We start from the raw sequence: 22416 nt of genomic DNA on the forward strand, positions 1-22416 counted from the left end.
CATTGGTTTTACTGCTGTGTCCAGCTTTAGTCCAAGGAATACAGACCCTTAGCTCATAGAACACCAATTAATTTTGAACACCGTTGAGCAATAAAAGTGATTATTAACAACTTATTCAAAGACCGTGGGAAAAAGAAAACTATAAACGAGGTATTAAAAAGCAGGGAATTATTTAGTTACAGTATTGTGATTTCCAACTCATTACATTTTTAAGGCAAAATCTTATAGTAACAAAACACATAACTAATGTGTACTAAAATAAGGTTATTTACTTAAAAATGATACATTGGACATAATCTGTGTACAGAACAAGCAATTCAGGGTAAACTCAATAAGGCACCTTCTAAAGCAGATGCTGTACAAAATACATTAGTGTGTTACATTTTTAAGGAGTATTCTACACTTCTGGCATATAACACACGCAAGAGTGTGACCATTTGTCTTGTTCCACTCTTCTTTCATATTTTATTTACATCTTTCTCTAGGTTAACTACAATGTTATTTATTCTTCTTGTATACAATATAGTACATTTCCTTTTGGGCATGGCATGGCAGAGCACAAACATCACTACAGGATGTGGGGTTCTATAATTGCATTTGAAGATAAAATATTACAAAGCAACAATTACATGAGGTTTGTTCGAAAATTAATTAGAAGTAACTTGCACTCCACTTCTGCTCCATCAACCAAGGCTAAGACACCGTGGCTCAATAAAGCACCGCATCGTGCAACATTGCCAGTCATTTTTAGGTATCACCCCTATTTGAAACAAAGACCGTGGGTACAGGATAAAGACTTTTGACTTCAGAGGCACTGTCAGAAGGACGAGAAAGTGCTAAACCATTCATTGAAAAGCAAAGGTTTTAGGCCATTAAATACAATCTGTGAAGACAGAGTAGATGAAATGCATCCAAATGATTGGTTTCATAGACACATTCAAATGGTCATTTAGATCAAGCTCTAAAATTTTGTTCTAGATTGCTGTGGAGGTAATTGAAAATATTAATTTTACATTTTATTCAATACCTCTAAATACACCAATTAAGAAAATAATTGGTGAAAAGTGATGGATATTTGGAAAACTGTCAGTTCCTTGAGTAAAACTCGGGAACAATTACATATGGAGTAAAATTTGGAGAAAATAAAAATGTAAGCCTACATTCTTTTTTAGGAATATCACATTTACAAGGTAACAAGGAATACAGAAACTTTTCTTTCAATTGCTGTATCAGTAAGAATTCTTAAGTGACTCAAACTATTTTCCACCTAACGGAAATCACAGGCAGCAGGTTAAATAAAAAGTCCCCTCAGTATGTTAATGTTTAGAACTTTCCAAAGCACAGTCTTGACTCCCCAAAACATTTTCCACACTTCTGATTTTTGTATTTTAAAATAAAAGAATTAAAACACATCTGCCAGTTTTAGAGGATACTTTTTTGGATGAAAAATGCTTAAAATTCTCACCAACAAAATGAGATTACTCACACTCCAACAGAAGAATCCAATTACCATCCCTAACTGTAAAAGGCTTCCAAGTGCTACAGTTTTGCATAAAGCAACAGCTTAGCTTTGGAATCCACACTAAGTATGATTAATTACATAAAAACTAATGGGCTAATGGGCTAGCTCTGAGTGAAGTTGGTTTTTTCCAAATGATTGCTAAAATATCAGGTTAGACGTACTTAGGCTCCAAACACTGGATGACTCTGTATGGAATGCAGAGTGCGTTATGCAACCAGGTCCTTTAACAATAACATTTTTTTGAATATTGGGGAAACCATAAATGCCAAAGAACTAGCAGCTCCTGTTCAGGACAATAACAACTGGATTCTATGATTGAGCCTAGTAACTGAAGTGCTGAAAAATTATGGTTACATTTAAGGTGAAAAGATTCTTTTCTCTCAAAGATCATCTTTGCAGCAGTCAGCTCGCTTCTTCCGTGCTAATGTGTAAATCAATTCAGTTCTTAAGAACTCTACCAAAGATCACCTTCCTATTGCCTTGCAAATGCCCTAACAAAGGAGGAGGAGAAAAGTGAATATTTAAAAACTATTGAGACTCACAATTCCAGCAATGGCCTCTTGAAAACTTGGGAAAAATTATTTAAAAAGGTCACAAACCAAGTTCATTGCTAATAATGCTGTGGCAACTTCCGAAAGAAACGAAAAGAAATTCTAAATAGGAATAGGTTAATTTAAATAGACCTCCGTGCTCTTAAAGTTTAAGTTAGCAAGGTACCCACATAAACATTTTTCCTTCTTATTGATAAAAATCCTAGAAAAGGAAAAAAAAAAGCTTATCCCTTACATTTTTTGGCTCATACCAAACATTTTCCAACTATCTGTGCAAAAATTATGCTTGAAGACATGATTAACAATTTCAAATTCATCACATAAATCTTGGCAATGGACGGCAAAATGTTTTTAGAAGCCCTTTACCATGAGGGCTGTGGCACAATATCACGTATCTCTCGCTGTTTTGAAATAAGTTAAAATCATAGTTGACACACCTATGAACTTTCCAGCCAGAATACATACTAATACTTAAAGGCATTACTGAACAAAAGTAATGACTTTATTTTTTTTTAAAGTCCCTCAAAATTGCTAGTTTTCTATAAAATACGTAGAACTGTTAAATAAAGTCTGTACACCACAATAGAAAATAAAAATACTGCAATCTTTTGCCTGACCATTTATATTACGTGAGCTACAGAATTAGAACAAAAAAATAAAAACGTTAGAAGGTCGTAATTGTTGACAAGTCACATTAGCTCTGCAAGTACATTGTATTGGCTGTATTTTCAAAGGAAATTTAAACAAATATCAAAACAATCTCCATGTACATATTTTAAGACAACAAATAATCCAGCATTAATCAATCTGAAGTTTTAACTTTTTAAAATCAATTTTAATATTATTCTTAATTTTGTTATTCAAATCTTGGCTATGGCATACGTGTGTGTGCATGCATGTATCCAATTTTACACATGGACCTAGGACTAGACAGGTTTTTTTAACTAAAGCACAAAACACACTGTATAAATAACTTCCCTTTTTAAAGTTATCTAGAACAAGATTTACAGTACAAAGTTATAGGCACTTAAATTATAAAATAGGTTCAATGCTTCCAATACTGTGTGTTTATTCTTCTGATGATCCTTGCATTTGAAGCTTCAACTTCAGTTACGGTACTATTTTCTAATGTCAAAGTGGAAGTGCCAAAGGAGTTATAAATCAGTAATTCTGCCTTACAGTAACCTCACAGAGGGCTTCTGGTTTTTAACCAGCTTGTCTGGATCAGTCAAGAAAAATCGGGAACTAAAGTTTCCTGTGCATGTCAAATACTTGGCACAAGAGGACCAAAGTTTGCAACTGTGTTTGCCATTCCTCTCAAACGCACCTAACCAACTCAAAACGCCCACTGATTTACCTTGTCTCAAATCTTGAATTTTTTAACTGCCCACTAAGTGGCCTACAGACGTGCCTTCTGCATTTACATCAGGGAAACCCAGCTCAACATCTTCTGCATGTTGCAAATCTCATCTTCAACAGGTCATGTATTACGTTCCCCTCATCTTGCCCTTTGCTATATTCTCTAATCTTTGGAAGTGCCCAGTCTACACTTCCTGCCTTCCCTTCTTTGTGTCTGCAAATCAGACATGTTCTCAAGCCTTTCAAAACTTTTCCTCTGCCTAGTTTTGTCTCAGCATGCTCCCACAGCTGACTGATTCCCTCCTCTATGCAAAAAAAATTACATGATAAGACACCTTCCAGTAAGTCCCCAAAAAGCAGAAAGGCAAAACACATCATCAGTGGTCCTTCTGTTCAGATGTAAAGCATTCTACAGCAAAAACACTGGTTGTACGTGGCATCGTGAAAAATATGCTGAATTTCATAGTTATCCAATTATGATACCCACTAGACTGTAAGTGAGATGACTCAGGCAGTCTATGCCGCTAAAATGTATTATTTCAAACTCTCTACAGACTTAGGTAGGCATTTCTTGATTTATTAATGGTTCACATTCTTGCAGTTCTCCTTGTGACCAAAACAAGAACAGAAATAAAATTAAAATGGAGATTCTGGAAGATAACTTAATGGCAAGGAGTAAATTCTGTAGGAAATCTCTGATTGCGGAGCCACAAAATGCATGAGGCCCTGACTATAAAAGTTTGTTCATTTAAATGGTTTCTTGTCTATTCCAAATGACAGTAATATAATCCTGGCACACAAGTGAAGGCATAAGGAACTGTTAAACTGAGTAGTATCACAAACAGATCCATAACCTAGAGCTGTTTCACAAAAACTTGGTATGGATTGACTAGGTTTCATCAGGTAGAAGGCAAAAAAAAAAGCTTATATTCTCCATCTCTGTTGAATCCATATAGCTTGTTAGGCTTTCACAGAAAGCACTGTAATCTGAACATTCAATTCAGTACCCAGAGTTTTACTGGAGACTCACTAAGTATGACTGAAGTCTCAATGCAGCTCAAACAAGAACAAAACGTGTATTTTATCAAGGCTGTCCATATATGTAGCATGTAGTGTGTAGAGGGTCTCAGTATTACAGTCTATGAAGTACTGAAAGATTTGATTAGCAGCCTGTAGAAGTGTGCTGAGAAAATACACTGAACCTCAGTTATTTCCTCTTTCCGCACGGGTCTCACCCACGTTTGAGTGAAAAGATCTAGGAGTCCAGCTTTGCTCCCCAACGTCAGTTTACTACGTCAAATCTTTACATCTTGTGATTCCACCATCTTGGCAAGTGTCTTCTTGATCCTCAGGGCAGTGAGCCTCGAGGCAGGATTATGAGCCCAGCATTCAGACATTAATTTCAATATTGCTCTTAAACACTGCAAAACAAAAACCAAAGAAACAGTATTGTAACAACTGACAGACCTGAGAGGTGTATAATAATAAGTTACACAACTCCTAAGTCCAAAAGTGCAAATTCTACGCCTTCTGCAAAATTCCTGATACAAAACTATAAACAGATCAACTCTAAAAAAACCTCCAACAACCACATTCCAATCCTTCTTTGTCCTTCCCTTCACTGCCTAGCATTACATTAGTGGAACTAACTGAAGTGTTTTAGCTTCACAAAGACACATTACCAGAACTTATCATTACAACTCAAGAACAGTGGTACAAAAATGGTACCAATAAGCAGAACTATTTCCATACATACAGCAGAAAAACTGTAGAGAGCGTTTTCACTGAAAATGATGCCGGGACAAAAGTTCTTTCAGTAGTCAAAAAATAATATGGATGAAAAGGGAATTCCTAGAGACATCAAGGATTTCGGGAAGAAAGCTTGCTAGCTTGCTAAATATATCTAGCTTGCTAAATCAAATACTTGCATCTTATTTACTGTGTTCAAGCTGTGGCCCTTTAAAAACACATTTTAATTTAATATTTTAGTTACATCATGGCTTACCCCGTAACGTACCAGTAAAAAAAGGAAAAAAAGAAAACGGCAAATATATGGACCCAAAGAAATTGCTTCTTATTCCTCAGAATACCTTATGTGACAAACAAATACGCTATATGTACTCAGAGTAGTAAAGCCAATTAAAAACTCACTTAAGTTTTACCTCAAATCAAAACTCTGAAAAATATTCCACTATCTAAAAGATCTCAGACCAAGCAGCATTCATACCCCTGGATGCCACTTAAGTGAATCTCCTCCTCAGATCACTGAAAAGATACACGGAAAATATGGTATTTTGGGTTGATTTTAAACATTTGTTTTTCCCACTGTTGCTGTGCAGTTTTCAAAATACTGGAGTGTCTGAACATAGCCCCTATCTTACAGCATTTCAGTACTTATTGAACAAAAATACCTTTACATATTAATGAACAAAGTGAACCGATTTTTCATGCCAGCATACTCACTTCATCACTATTCCATCTATTCGATACTACTGGGCGCAGGCGTTTGACACACACCACTTCTCTCATGTCCTCATAGGATGGATCATTTGGCACCATGTCATAATATGGCAACTGATACTCTTCAACAATACCTGGAGACAGTTATGAAAGATCAGGAACCATTGAAAAAAATAAAACAAAGTTATGTATCTACTCCTGAGATTTCTTCAGCCAGGAGCAAAAGTTAACTCAATTTTGTGCCAAGGCAAACCCACCACACTATTACACTGTGATAAAAAAAAAAAAAAATCACTGTCACAATCATATGTTTACCAGAAAAGCTCCAAAATTATTATATTTAATAGCTACAATAATTCCTTGCAGTCTCCTTGCCTTTGCTACCCAATGCAGAATATAACTTCTTATAATTCACCACACGCTACAAAGAAACAGGAAGAAAGTTTAAGATGGAAGAAGGGAATACAAGTAAAAGTCTGCGAGGTCACAAAAGAAAAGTGATACAAAAGGAGGGATGACTCTCAAAAATATGTGTAAGGAGAAAACTGAATAACACCAGAACTGCAAGAAAGTGTAACAAAGGAATAATATTCTATCCATTACATTTTAAAAGTTTTATTAACAGCAGGGTCGTTAAATTCATCTGCATCCCATTACTTATCCCAGACTGGGCACTCTGATTTTTGAGTGAGGAAAAAAGGCCCAAGATGTTTAATTCTAACAATCAAAAAGGTTTAGTTCAGTGATTTTCAAGCTGTCTCTGGACAGAATGTTACTACTGATTTTAAAGTACCCAAGCGAGCTGATATAGCAAGCTGCTTGTATTATTTCCTGGAAAAGTATTGTTAAAGTGAGACAAGGGCCTGTATAAAATTTATACAGAATATTTAAAAGTTTACCTCCTGTGATGCAGCGCCGAGCCATTTCCCAAATGATCAGCCCAAAACTGTAGATGTCAGCCATGATATATGGTTGGAAATGGTTTTTATTCAGGCTTTCATCTAGGACCTCTGGAGCCATGTAACGTTTCGTTCCCACTCGCGTATTCAAGGGAACATCAACTTCGTTTGTGTCACTATATGTAAATATTAGGAAGTCAGTGAATTATGGACTATCACAAAGCACGATACAAAATCCTGTACGACACAATCACTGCACTGCAAAGCTCCCATTTACAAATTTAACTCCTTCTTTTCTTTCCTCTTCTCAATGCTATGCTGAAAATACACTGTACCTCCCCGAAAGAGATCATCTAGAAATAAACAACAGTGAGTATTACATTGTTCAAATTTTCTATGAGATAATTTATAATGAAACTGATAGGTAGTAATTACTTGACAGGCCAGTTTTGAACAAGTTCGTTTCCTCTTCCTTTCCTCTACAAAACTACTTTTATTTTCCAAAACGAGAGTCTTTTCGTTGTTCTCTTAACAACCTATTTTCACCTCAACACTTACCAGCATTCAAAGGATAAACAGCATTTTACTCTCAAAACTGAAAAAAACTGACAGCATGCAACCAAATAACACCTGACACATAAAAAATATAAATAAATAAATACACATAAAAAGAAAATATATTTTATATATAAAATTTATATATTTTATATATAAATAAAATATATAAATACATATAAAAGTTTTCCAGAGGATTTGTCTGTCTACCTGTTAAACTTGACTGCGAGACCCAAGTCAGCAATGCAGCAGGTTCCATTTTTCTTTATCAAGATGTTTTTGCTCTTCAGGTCCCTGTGGGCAATAGCAGGCTTGCCCTGTGTCCCGTAGATTTCTGTGTGTAGATGGCACAGACCACACGCAGCGGAATATGCCAGTTTGAGGAGAGCCCTGTTGTCTAGTGTCGTGCATTTCAGAAAATCATACAATGATCCGTTTTCATGATAATCTGTAATCAAGTAAAGCTGTGTCCAGGAGCCAGTGCCTTTAATATCTGCAGCTATGAAACCTATGAAATACATAAAAAAAGTTAGGATTTATTTGTAATACAGTTTTTTATACAACAGATTTAGTAAGAATTCCTAATGCTGTATTGTCTTGGACTGTATAAAAAAAAATACCCACTCCCATATGAAAGCTAGCAATGTCAAAGCCCAGATTTCAACCATACATGAGGTTACCGTTCCAATCTTCCAGCAAACAGGCTGCAGACACATTTTCAACCAAGTGCAGCAAGATTCTACCCTTTTAAAAATGTTTTACTAGCATACGTTAAGGGATGCTCATCTGGTTATTCCATGGAAGCTGCCATGTATCCCTCCCACTAAGACCTCCTCCTCTTCCCTCACCCTCACACAAAGCCCTCCAGCAGCCAAACAATGTATTGCTTTCTCACCAAGGATGTTTTCATGACGCATTAAAACAGTCTGGTAAATCTCTGTTTCTCGGAACCAACTGGCTTCTTCTGTAGTGAAAAACACTTTCACTGCAACCTTTTCACCCCTCCATTTGCCCATCCACACTTCACCATACCGTCCTTTCCCAACTTGCCTCACCATCTGAATTTGTTTGGCAATAGTGCGCTGAACCTAAGGAAAGAAAAAAGTTATTAAAATCAAAATGAGCGGAAGGTGGAGGAGGAAAACCCAGCAATTAACTTAAAGCCCCTGGACAAGCTGCTTTTCAAGCTCGAATTACTTTAAATTTTACCTCATTTAATTTGTTCTATATTATTTCCCACCATTCCCATTTCAAACTCACAATTGCTGCCTCCAAGGAAGAATTGTATAATAAATCCAAAAAGATTAAATCAGCTCAATTTCTTATTTAATTCAGCTGTATTCTCTTGCATTGTATTTGTTTCTGTTTTATAAACAGCCATCTGTCTCACTGGTTAACTTTTATGCAAATATTATATAGGTGAATCACAAATTACGAACAACTATCAACCAATAAAAAGCAAATCTCTTTTATTGGACAGTGGATACTAGGAAAAAAATATTTTTGAGTTTGCTCAATTCAATACTTATCCATTCTTTGCATTTTAATCTTAATGTCTGTAGGCTCCAGTTTTTCTTTAAATTTTGCTGATACCAACAGATTTTATAACATACAATCTAATTTTGCCCTTTATTTTAGTTAATTATGTGAAGATAGGCTTTTGTTCACATCTAGTTTGTACTGTATCTTTCACAGTAATTGCATATAAAATAATAAACACACTGTATGGATAAACTGCTTTGTCCCAGGCACTGGGTACAAACTAAGCTTTGTATTTGATGGAGAGAAGTTCAGTGAAGTAAAACCTTAGTTTATGACTTACCAACAATGGTAGTCCAGATCCACTCCCAGAACTCTGGGACTGGTCAATAAGGTCTTTTAATGACTCCCCAGCTGGAATAAATGCTTCATCTTGTTCCAGATCACGATTGTAACAGTGCCTCTTTGCCATCGACTTACAGTAATGCCTGAAAAAGTTACAGAAGTTAAGCTGAACTCCAAAACACTCTTCAAAATATGCAGTAAATGGAACTATGACAAAAGCTATTTAAATATACAAGTTTTCTTAAAAGACAAAACAAGTCAGATTTTGCTGTACCATTTTCTTCAGACATGTAACTTACATAGGTTTTTAATGTTACGGAGTTGTTCTAATGCACATATAGGGACATCAGTTTATGACGAGTCAAGTGGAAAGTGAGTATCTTTAATATTCATCTCACAGCCAGTGTTACTAGTGTAATACGCTGGATTTGGTTTAAACTAACAGATTAAACTTGACCCATGGCAGATGAAGCTGACACACACGCGTTTCTGCTGAAGCTGGTAGAACACTGGTCTCCTCCAGCACAGGGCTGGAGCTGACAGAAGCAGGCACGGTCCCTTAAACTGCATCTGCACAAACTGCCAGAGCTCAGCTGGTCCATTTTTTAGTTTTGAAACACAGCAGAAAAAGTTGTAAAACACGTCCTAGTTCCTTCAGATTTGCAAAAGCACTAAGCAAAGTTTAATCTTGGAAGTAGATAGAATTTAACTATCAAGGTGACTGAAGATTCAAAACTATAAAAAGCATTAAGATATTCCTGTTTAATACATGCTATAGCATCAAAGTCAAGTGTAGCCGAGAAGACCATAAACACTTTGTAGCCAGAGGAAAGAACTGAATTCACCTAAATTCTATGCTGTGAGCATTTCATTTTACCTAGCAATGCAAACTGCTATCCACAGAAACACAAAATTAAATTACAAGAGTTTAACTTCCAATCAATTTTTGTCAGAAATACATATCATGAACCGAACACATTTATAAAATAACTGTTCTTGATTACATTCATTTGGGAAATTAAAAACTTGGCCAATAAATAAAGAGATTTCCTTACTTGTAACAAAAGCAGCTAAGCAGGATGATCATGACAATTATGCAGACTGCCATGGAAATCAACACTGCCACCCAACGAATGCTGCCATCAAAAAGTCCATCTATTTAAATAAGAAAAATAAAATGGAAAAGGTTTCTGGAGTCTATTAATAAACAACTACTGTAAATAATTTGTTTACATATGATATTTTCAGATACTGTGCATATGAATGAGCATAAACTGAAACACCAGAGGTTTTGTCTGAACTTCAGGAAACAGTTCTTTACTGTGACAGTGATCAAGCACTGGCACAGGCTGCCCAAGGGGACTCTGGATTCTCCCTCCCTGGAAACATTCAAAAGCTATTTGGACATGATCCTGTGTAACTGAGTCTAAGTGGTCCTTCTTCAGCAAGGGGATCGTCCTTCCTCAGCAAGAGGATCGGACCAGACGATCTCCAGAGGACCTGTCCAACCCTCAACCAGCCTGCAATTCTGTGACAGTATGTGAGGCCACTTGGAAAACATCAGAAAGACGCAAGACAGTTGATATATACAACACATCCATTCTAATGAAATTACACAAAATTTATAGCTTTCCTATCAAAACAAGTATTTACACCAGAAAAGCAGAGATAATTTCATTTGCATGACAACAAAAAAAAGGATTTAACTTAAGATTTCAAAGTTGTAGAGTTTTGTTGATACTTGTTAGTCTGTTCTTAGAAATAAGAATGAAGGATTTACAGCTGTAAGATTCTGAGAAAGTATTAAGTCACAGTTACACCAGTACAACTTGTCTAGCAATGAATAAATGCATGAAAATATAAACTATTTTCACTGGGAACAACAGAAGAGAACGAATTTACAGTAGATAACAGTTAACAATATCAGAATAGTTTTTTTACAAAGGTTCATCATGGCAAAACCACAGCAGAATTTAAGAAAATCATTTTAAAAGGGAAAAGAACAGGCTGTGGAAATAGAATAAAAACAGATCCAAAGACCACATGCAGACCAAGACACATGTAACTGCATAAAAGAATAAAAATACCATGAGTGACCAATGGAGGATAAGATTAACTTAGAAGTGACAGAAAAAGAAAACTAGAAATAGAATATGAAGCGCATCATAGGGCTTCATCTCAAAATTACTTAGTAAGGAGAAAACAGATCTGTGCCATACTGTAATTACAATTTCTTCTTATTTTTATCTGTTTACTAGGGAGAACAGAACCCACATAGCATTTATTAGTGGCAATGTGAACATCTAGGAGCTGTTTACCTGTACTATCAAGTGGTGGTAACGTTGGTTGCAAATCTTGATTGCAGAAATCCGTTCGACAGCACTCAATTGTGCGACGTAATTGTGCTTTAGGTGAGTCCTGTTGAAGGACAATTGAACAAACATGCAGATTTTGAAGTGATCAGGTAGGACAAGGACAGACTGATATAACACAGTGCAGAGAAAAGTTTAAGTTATTTTGTTTAAAAAACCCACCCCGTTTGGCCTCACATTAATATAATGAGACAGCCTCACAGTGGCAGATGAGCCACTTCTCTCTGGTTGCACACGTTCTATCTTCACATTTTTTTATTTTTCAAGGAACTCTTTTACTTGGTGCACAGAAATAGATGGCTTCTACCTAAGGTGTCATTTCATGCATTGCAAAATGTTTAGCCCTGGTCAAAAGCAGTTAATCATATGTTAAATACTGCCTTTACAACAAAAACAGAACCCCTCGAGCACTTTTTCTCTTAGGAATGCAACTCTTAGAATGCAACTTAGGAGCAGTGTTTGCTTCAAAATCATCCTCAAAACACCATATAAAAGATGGAGAGGCATAAAAATGATCTGAAGGTAAGACACCAATATAAATACAAGAACAATTTCAAGAGGTCATCATGACACCTCAGGTCTGATTTGCAGTAACCCTAAATGTTCACGGCTATAGCTGAAGTCAACGGTTCTTCCAAAAAGCAGCGCCACTCACACTATGTTGGATAGTCTGCTTAATTACACCTCTTTAAATCAAAAGCAAGTTATATTCATGCAATTATTGATACAGCTCTTCTAGAAAGGAAAATATAATAAGTTACATGTCGGATAGGAAAGCACACACATTTAATAAACTGTGTGTGAAACCTGAAAGGAGTGCTTGTGTGATCTGTGAAGATAACTCCTTATGATTACGCCCTTCTGTCAAATGAGCTGACAAAAGCAATTCCAAATTAAAACAATCAAGATATTCTGCATTACAACATGAACTACTCCAATCAATTAGGTTGACTATACAGTTGTCATTTCAACTGAGGAAACAGCTGACCGAAGTCAAAGGCTAATGCCCTCTGTTCACTTTGTCATTGGATTATGAAAACTTGCAGAGAACTCCAACAAGTTAGGATTCTATTCCAACTTTTGCTTAAACATCATTAAGTGTCCTTTCTGTCGCTACTGGTCCAGGACTGTTCAGTGCCCTTCTCCTCAGAGGTAAATGGCAACATGCAAATTCTATGACTGTGGTTATAAACTAGAGAGATGTGAATTGCTCATGCAATTTCCTTACATCATCTCCGCAGAGACAATAAATTTTAATTATATTTCATTTTTTACCTTGCACTGGAAGTCTGAACCTTCATACTTCATGCAGCCAGAAGCAAGTGTGGGTTCTCCGTGTTCATCTTCCTCAATGATAGCAAAGCAATGCCCATTAGTTCTGAAATAAACATATTAATTGTGCTTTACCAGCATGCTGTTGTTGAATATGCAGCATCAGTTGACCATGAACCCATGAATAATACCAGAATGGCAATGTCTAGAAATATTTTCTTTAGCAGTAGTTTCTATACAGCTTGAGAACAAAAGAATCCCCACAGTATTTTCAAACAGAACACTGCAAGTACATTTTCTCCTCGATATTCTGCGTTCTGCTTCCTCATCCTCCTTCAAGATTGCTCATATCCCACTACACACAGGCTGTTGTTCAGAAACAACAAAAGTAGTGGAAGAGTGGACTACAATTGTATACATTAAATAAATTTAATTCACTTGTCTGTTCTTGACACCACAATGATAAACTCTTGCAGGGGAGTCCTAGTACGTGAAAGGTAGCCATTTCAAGGTTGAAAGCTCAGCTATGCTCTTTCCTCATAAGATCTCTCAAATATCCAGCTTTTAGGACAAACCATAACAACCAGCTCCCAAGTCCACTTTCTGAAGTTGACAGTAACAAATAGATTACGTTCTTCAAAAATATCCACCATACATCAATTCCCCATTATCTTTTTATACAACTGTTTTCATTTCTATATGACGTGAAACATCAATAATATCAGTAAAGAAGCCCAAACCAATTGGCAATGGTAGGTCTGTGCTTTCAAAATCCCTTCATTCTCTCAAGACAGATACTAAGGAAAACAAATCCAGAAATATTTTTGTTTAATATTTTTTTATGTAAATGAATGTATAGAAATGCAGATTGGGGAAGCATAATGCTAGAAAGCACCCCGCACATGAGCACAAGTGTTATTAACTCTCTAACAGCTTTATTATCAGGCTTATGACCGACAGAACCATTAGTTCAGAGGAAAAAAAATCAGTAAAGCCTATACTGCCTGCATACACTGGAGGGCGGTAAAAGGCAAAAAATAAATGCCAAAGGAATGTAAAGACAAAATATTGGATCATAACTGAACATTTCCTAGGTGCAAAACTACATTTGTAAAGTACTACCTCTGTTTACATTTTAAAAGATAGTGTTTATTCCACCTCCTTGGGTTCCACAAAAACTGCTTTATCTGCCAAGTGACGTTTTTAGGAAGGCATAATATTATATGTGAAAGTGAAGCTTCAAATTACAGTAGCAAATAATATGTTTTCTATTGTGTAACTTTACATTAATTCTTACAGGAGAAAAAAGAAGGGCCTTAGAAATGGAATGGTAAATGAAGAGAAAAAATGAAAATCAGTGACATTTCATAACATGAAAAAACATCTGAAGAGAGTACATAGCCAGCACATTAGTCCACTAGGATTCTTATGCCTATCAAAGATCAGAAACACCAGACTAAGCAAGCAGGTAGTCATATCCAAAGTTTTAGATTTGGGTCATTTAATACTCATTGAGTTATAAAATGCTACAGGTTACCTAAAACCTCGGTCTCAAAGTAGTTGCTGGGGACAAAGGGCCTGGTTGCAGGTGGTTGTAAGGTACGGTGAAAGCAGTACTGTTTACATACAGAGGGACCGGGGGTCTACTGCTCGTCTCTCCAGAGTCAGAGTTTCTAATCAAGCAAAACTGAGCCTCTTCAAAGAGCTTCTTCTATCCTGTATGCAATACTTACATGCATGTGTTATTAATAGCATCATCTGGACAATGTCCTGAGCAGTAGCACTTAAGGAAAGGTAAAGTGTCCTCTGGAGCGAGTGTTACGCCATTTGCTTGTTTCTTTTGGTCAGCATTTGTCTTCATTCCTGTGCCTTGAAGCATGCTGTCTAGATTTTGACCTGGACATGGACATTAAAAAAAAACACCAAACAATAAAGAAATTGAAGAAAATATTTTTGCATTTCTCCAATAACTGTTCAAGACCTTTACAGGCAAAATGAGACAACAGAATGCTTACATTAACAAATAAATGAATTATACAAGACATAAGAACTTTCTTTTCAAGATTATAGCAGAAATCGAAGTTAGTAATTTTGCTCTATAAATACGTAGCTCAAATATTTTGTATCTTAACAGCGGATCTTCCAATCATAATAAATATAAACAGACAGAGAATATTTTTTCGACGTGGGGCAGAAAAGTAGCAATATGACTGGTAAGAATTCTGTGAAGAAAGCCTTTCTCATTCACGTGTCCAGAAAAGACAACAAAATATTGACCTCTTGATAACCACAACAGTATAATTCTATGCATGACTGAACGTACTTAATATGCAATTTTCTAATTTTCTGAAGTTATTTTTTATGGATTCAGTCTCATAGAAAAGCAGTAATAAGTTCTAGATCTCTTGGGTGTTTTGATCTCTGTATGCATTAGTACTTCAAAACAGAGCTAAAGTAAATCTTGTTTGCAAATTAAATTTCAGTAAATGAGATGAACATCCACACAAACGAGCTTTCAGAGAATAAAAATAGGGCTAAATTACGTTCCAAGTAGTCCTGAATTTCTCAGCAGCAGGAGAGTTGAGTATCATTTGTTCTTCATATTATTAAAGTACTTCTGTGAATGTAGGCATTCAGAAGAAAAAATCCATGTATTTTCTTCTTAGTGAAGAATGCCCCCCCCCCCCCCCAAATATTTAGGAACATTATTTTCCTCATTTGGAATATGCTTTGTGATCACTATATGAAATAAGAACATCTTCATCCATCTCCTCCAGCTTTATCACGCATAATTTTACCTACAGAAAAACTCTTTCTGTCCATCACCTAAAAGTAGCCTTGGCTCCAAGCCCTCAAGGTGTGAATCAAATAAAGCTAGAAGAGTTGGGAACAGACTATCCCACAATTTACAGCAATTCTATGTGTGGGGGAGGCTCAGTGCATAAGGTAAGCGAACAGGCAGTTATGAACTGTAGGAGCTCTTACAAACTCAGTTACTATTAAAAAAGTGGAGGTACCTCAGTATCCCTCAAACAGATTTTAGTCATAATAAAAAATTCAATTTATTTAAGAATAAAACAAAATATTTTGATGAGGAAACTCAGTCTCTTAAGAGATTCTTGTGGCTTCCTGACAAACCCACCAAATGCAAGGAGAACATTACTCTTATGTTCTACCTTGCTTGAAGGATGTGCAGAAAAACTTGATTAAAGCCCTGTGCAGCTCCCACCCTCTGTATCACGCTCTTGTAACACCCGCTACATCATCCAGCCAAATATGCAAATAAGCATTTGTGAAACTTGATCTTACTGTTCTGAAAACAAGCAGACTTGCAGATTTTCTTATCTAATTAATACAGCACACCCAGTGCATTGCCTCGATTCAGCCATTTCCCTGAAAGGGACACAGTTAAGAGTACATCCTAAGGAAGTACAGCACCATTGGCCTAGACCTTCAAATCATTTAGCCATCTTCTCTTTCAGATGTAGCTCTCCAAAAGTAGTTCAGTAATGCCAGAGTTAAATATTCCCTACAGATACAGACAGGTAACAAGAAGGAAGGTCCAGTGCTAGAATAACACAGTGTACCTGTGCAATAGGTATTTCTGATTTACCCAAGAGGAATTTTGCACCAACAAAATAGCAGCCCCTCCACCTGTCCTCTCTTCCTACATATTTCTTCCCGGCATAAACTGAAAGCTCATTTTAATAGTGTAGCACAGATGTTACACAACATTCTGTAAGCACATTTAAGAGATACTTACCTGCTCAGAGAACAGGTAATTCTACTTAGTACTTAAAGGAAAACCCACTGCATATGTACAAATCCTGTCTTTCCTTCTAATTTTGTTGAACTACTAAGGTATCTTTCCTAATTAATGTTACAAAATCCCCTTTATCTTCAGAGACATTCCACGTGTTAGAAGTCTGAATACTTTATGATCTATGTCTCGCAGTCACTCATCCATCTTCCTACCCCAAGCACTGAACGCAGCATTTTTTCAATTCATTAGAAGAGATATCAAGGAACCCTGAAAGCACAGCTTCTCCTAGCTCAGAAGAGAAAGAATAAAATCTTCATGCAGGTCTGCAATCTTTTAAAGTGCTATTAATTTTTGTAAACTAATACTGAAGAAGCATGGCTACATGTATACCAATCTTTCATACTAAACTGAGATGAAATACATTTTTCCTCTTAACTTATTATGATGGATTGTATAACGAGTTATAAAAAACATATACCAAATAAATACAGGCAACTGTATTTTCAAAGAACAAGCGTCTCTGACTTTCATACAGTTCAGAGGCAACGATTTTTATTCAAAGCAAACCCAGACTACAATTTTGTTATTTTTGTAACATGAAAAAGAAACAACACTCCATGGTAGCCTTCATTCAGTATTTTTACTTTCTAAGATCATAAAGAGAACTCTTATTAAACAGAAGTTCAATTGAGCATCGAGGGAAGGAAGAAAAAGGAAAGTATTGAGACTGTCAGGAACCATAGCCCCATCTAGATACTATTCCTGACTGTATCCTTTACTGTTGTACTACAATTCATCTTTGGCATGACAAGAAAGATTAGCGTCTATCTTAAAGATGCCGCATATGGGGAAGGGAGTTGAATGGGGGAAATGATTTGGTTCCATTCGCCTTGAGATAGGGCAGATCAAGAACTGAATGGGGTCACAGGATGTTTCATTGCTGTTTTTCCTCATTAACAGATACTGGGTAAATGAACAAGAGTGAATGAAGAATATGCCTAAATGACATTTTGCTCTAGGAGCCACCTGATCTTCTTGCAACAGTGCTCTGATTATCCCCCACCCTCTGAACATCACTTCTCAAACATTCATAGTGCTTCATCTTTTCCAATCTTGATGATTCTATGATTGATTCTATCTTCCTTCTGGGAGTGGACAGAGAAAGGGAGGATCACATTTTAGGGGTCTTGTGACACTGCATTACTTGATGAAATAATTAATGGCTTCTTTTCCATGACACATACAGTTGTCAGCTCTGCGGTGCAGCTAAGAAATACAGATACACAAATCTTACATAACCTTCAAAGGTATAAATGCTATGCATTAACACACACAGCTTCAAACCAAAAAAGTCTGCACCAAAACACTGCACCCAGTGATTTAAGGCAGAGCAAAGCTCCTTTTGCCATTATTTCCTACCCTCTCCCTGTAAAGCGCACAGGGCTGGCGGGGCAAAATGATAGACATCAGCAGCAAGGGAACTGTCAGATGCTGATAAGTAGGCATTAAAATGGCCTTCTGTTTAAAATTAAACCTTTTTTAATAAAAAAGAGCAACCGGCAATGTATCATATCTAGCCCTTGATTGAAAAAATAATGGATCTAAATAATTAAATTATTAAATGACTACTTCTTCCAATCATAGAAAATAAGTTAGACTATACAACTTAAAGAAGAGCTGTATATTAAGAATCCCACCATGTTAAAAAACTAAGTCCACACGAAAGCACGGCTTCAAAAAATATGGACAACCTCTAAAGGGTACTGTGTGTGACAACAAAGTGTTATTAATCACTAAAAACTGAGCTAACTTGGTTGCAACTCAATGCAACATATATGATTGTAGTTTCTTGTCAAACCCACTGAACACTAGCTGTAATGAGAACATTACTCTCATGCAATATAATTTCATTAAGTCTTCTGATCTAAGAAAAGATTTGTATAACCCATAATAAAAAAGCTCTACTGAGAAATGCAGAGACAGAGAGCAGTGAGTGAAAGAAGAGAAACATAAAATCAAATGATGCCTATAGTTTCTTACTTAACTTTATTCCCCCTACCTCCACAAATACAGTTGCAATGCTAGAACTGGTAGCTTACAACATTCAAGTTGTTCAATAGCTTTATGAATTCATGATACAATTAATATAGATGTCTAACATAAAACTATTTTTATTCCAGACTAAATTATCTGTAAAAGAGATTTATCCTAGCAGAACTACAGTACTCCCAACGTTTCTTTGTAGTTATTCTCATCTAAGCAAGTGTTACATTTTTTTCTCCTTGAGCTGAAGGGCTGGAAATTAAAACAGAAAATCTCGTTTCAAGAAAACTATTACCGTGTTCTTGAAAAACTTTCTCAACTGTTGATTAAAATCATAACATTTTCAGCAATGATGGAGGTTCTCGTGGCCTACAAATGGGTCACAGGACTTGTGGTGGCCATGTCCCTTGGTCTTATGTTGTTTGCTATTGATGATGGATGCTGGCAAAAGGCATGTTACACATCACGTATGGACTAAGCATGAGCTACATGGTAATACTCATAGTAGCCAATATGTGGGGCATAAAATACCACATAATGCCTTTGTGAAATTCTGTTTACAGCTGGTTTTCTCAATGTGGCACGTGAGATAGATGGTATGTTACAGCTTACTTGCTCTCTGCATCATTCTGGCAGTTAGCAATTTATTTTAAGGGCTGGATGAAAGTGATACTTGTTACCTGTGGCCTCATTGTAATATACCTTGCAATACATGTGGCTGTGTCCTTACCTGAGAATCTTGGGCATCACTTAGCAGACTCTGTTTTCAATTACGCTTTTGGCCTTGTCTGGAATTAGGAGGACACTCAGTTTGCCAGCCAGAGAAGTTAAACTGAGGGAACTACACTTCCTTGAATTGTATCAAGCTGATTCTACTAGATTTCGATCTAATGAGAGTAATTTTATTAGTGAGTCTACACTGCAGCTGGAAATAATGGTCCTACCTGGAGCCTTTGGCAGAAAGCCCCAGGGGAGACATCAGGCTGACTCCTAGGATTCTGGAGTTGAGGATATAAGGGCTCTGAGGCCAGCTATACTCCAACTGAAAATTAAATCTTAGCAGCATATGAAGGAGTTAGAGCTGCTTCAGCAGTGTCTGGTACTGAAGCACAGCTCCTCCTAGTGCCTCAATTACCAGTACTAGGCTGGATGTTCAAGGGTCAAGTTTCTTCTACTCATCATGCCATTGATGCTACATGGAGTAAGAGGATAGCATTAGTAACTCGGTGAGCCTGCACAGGAAGCTCTAATCATCCAGGAATCTTAGAATTGATCATGTACTGGCTGGAAGGCAAAGAGTTTGGAATGACACCAGAGCAGGCAGTAACAAGCAGTGAAGAAACCCTACCATACAATCAGCTATCAGAAAATGAGCAACAATATGCTCTGTTCACTGATGGATCTTGCAGTCTTGTAGGAAATCACTGAAGATGGAAAGCTGCTGTATAGAGTCCTACATGATGAGTTGGAGAAGTGACTGAAGGAAAAGGTGAATAAAACCAATCTGCACAAGTAAAAGCTAAACGACTTTGCAGAATGACATTGCAGAATGAGAAGAGTGACCAGTACTTTATGTCTATACTGACTCCTGGATGATAGCAAATGCTTTGTGGGTATAGTTAAGGCAATGGAAACCCAACAACTGGCAACAACTTGCTTGCCACATTGGGGTAAGATACAGTGGCCAGACTAGAAAAACTAGTTGTAAACATATGTCATGTAGATGCTCACGTACCCAAGAGTCGAGCCACTGCAGAACATCTAAACAACCAGCAAGTGGATAAGGTTGCTAAGGCATTCCAAACAGATTTGGCTTGGCAATGTAAAGGTGAATTATTTCTAGCTTGGTGGGCCCATGACACTTCAGGTCATCAAGGAAGGGATGCAACATACAAATGGGCCTGTGACTGAGGGGTGGATTTAACCACAGATGCTATTGCTCAGGTTATCCATGACTGTGAAACACTCACCACAATAAAACAAGCTAAACAGTTAAAACCTTTGTGGCACGGGTGACGATGGTTGAAATACAAATATGAGGAGGCCTGGCAAATTGACTAATCATGCTTTCTCAAACCTGCCAGGGTAAGCACCATGCACTTACAATGGTGGAAACAACCACAGGATGGCTGGAAACATCCTGTGCCCCATGTCACTGCCCGTAACACTATCCTGGGCCTTGAAAAGCAAGTCTTGTGGAGGCATGGTACTCCAGAAAGAACAGAGTCAGACAACGGTACTCATTAAAAAAACAGTCTTATAGATACCAGGGCCAAAGAATATGATATTGAATGGCTATATCATATTCCTGATCATGCGCCAGCCTCAGGGAGCCTGCTTTAGGATGCAGATACTGTACAATAATTCACTCCATCAAGGACATTTCGCCCTTCTGCTTATCACAAGCTTTCAGAACGATTTAACACATACTGCTATGTGAATTAAACCTTGGTACAACTCAAACAGCTGGAGAAAAATATCAGTACTTTTCTTTATACACAAAATAATTTTAAAAATCAGGAAAAAAGGGGTTTTTTGAGTGCAAAGAAAAGATCTTAAATGCTTCTATGAGCTCCGTGTCTGGCATTTTAACCATGATTCTCCCCACACTGCTTTTTTTTTGTATATCAAGCCTGTGATCTCCACAGACCAGGCATGTCAGAGGTAGCTCTATCTAGCAGAACCGGTTCCTAAAAATCACAGTGTGTTCCCAGACTACTTGTTTAAAATCTCTCTCTCTACCACCCTCCAGCTCTCCCAGGAGCTACACCAGTGCTCACCACAGACACTAAGTCTCTGCCCCCCTTCCTTCTCAACCAGCAATCCCCAGCCTCTGGTCCCGCTTCCCTTCCCCCACCAGAAGTCATTTCTGAAGAAGACTACTCTCTGTCAGTATGTATTCGGAACAAATGCCATAGACAAGAAAACTGTATGTGTATTCCACAAAATGAAAAAGCACACTGCATTCTAATTTAAATTAAATGGACTTTTAAAGAATAAATTTAATGAAAACTAAACTTGAACTTATAATAAAGAAATACATAACCTTTCAATAATCCATTAAAATAATTGTAGTAAGACAAAAATTTAGCAGTACATGTTATACACATGTTAACAATAAAATGTTTTAAAGACAGATGCAGCCACTGTAGAAATCGCTGGTAAACAAAACTACACTATCCTCAAGTGACAGATCACCTTCTGAGAACTCTTAAGTTACTTCTGCAGATTTTAGAATATTTACTTTATTTCAGATTGTTTTATATGTTTAAATTCAGTAACTATTTCACCTGAAGTAAAAAGGAAAAAAAAAAGAATATTACACTTTTCTATACCAAATTTTTGAATAAAAGTATGACAGTGAAATCAAATCTCAAGAGATTTTTTTCAGTTAACTAATGGACAACATCAACTTCAATAAGTCTGTTTTAATACTGAATATTAACACTAATTATTTTAAAACTTAAGTTTTAATAAACCTTTCTTTATACATATTCAATGCTATTAATAAATTTTCAGCCAACTAATTTACAAGGATTAAAATACTGTTCTTCTGTGGTGTCTCTGAAGAACACAAGGTGTGATGAACCACATTTTGACCATTACATCATACAGTAAACTGACAGCAACGAAGCATAAAATTTAGAACACGTTTAAGTACACATTAACTTACTTAACTACTCCATTATGTATATTGATTAGTTATGCTCATCAATGCATTATAAAAACAAAGGAAGAACTCTACTCGGAAATAAAACTGGTTATCTGAAATGAAAACCTGCACTTATGGGAAGAG

The 22416-nt window shown here is 36.6% G+C and overlaps 1 protein-coding gene across 1 annotated transcript in view; it reads right to left on the reverse strand.

The window, feature by feature from the left end:
* Positions 1–153: 153 nt before the first annotated feature.
* BMPR1A (bone morphogenetic protein receptor type 1A) overlaps positions 154–22416 on the reverse strand; it is a 48629-nt gene continuing 26366 nt past the window's right edge. Inside the window, exons 3-12 of the mRNA XM_069863501.1 lie at positions 14548–14710; positions 12818–12920; positions 11489–11588; positions 10226–10325; positions 9169–9313; positions 8242–8434; positions 7557–7854; positions 6792–6967; positions 5896–6026; positions 154–4853 (exon numbers count right to left, since the gene is read on the reverse strand). Of these exons, the coding sequence (XP_069719602.1) occupies positions 4728–4853; positions 5896–6026; positions 6792–6967; positions 7557–7854; positions 8242–8434; positions 9169–9313; positions 10226–10325; positions 11489–11588; positions 12818–12920; positions 14548–14710 (1535 nt within the window). The 3' untranslated portion in view covers positions 154–4727. The remainder of the gene's footprint in view (positions 4854–5895; positions 6027–6791; positions 6968–7556; positions 7855–8241; positions 8435–9168; positions 9314–10225; positions 10326–11488; positions 11589–12817; positions 12921–14547; positions 14711–22416) is intronic.

The sequence above is a fragment of the Phaenicophaeus curvirostris genome, chromosome 9, assembly GCF_032191515.1.
Source record: "Phaenicophaeus curvirostris isolate KB17595 chromosome 9, BPBGC_Pcur_1.0, whole genome shotgun sequence".
Classification (NCBI taxonomy): domain Eukaryota; kingdom Metazoa; phylum Chordata; class Aves; order Cuculiformes; family Cuculidae; genus Phaenicophaeus; species Phaenicophaeus curvirostris.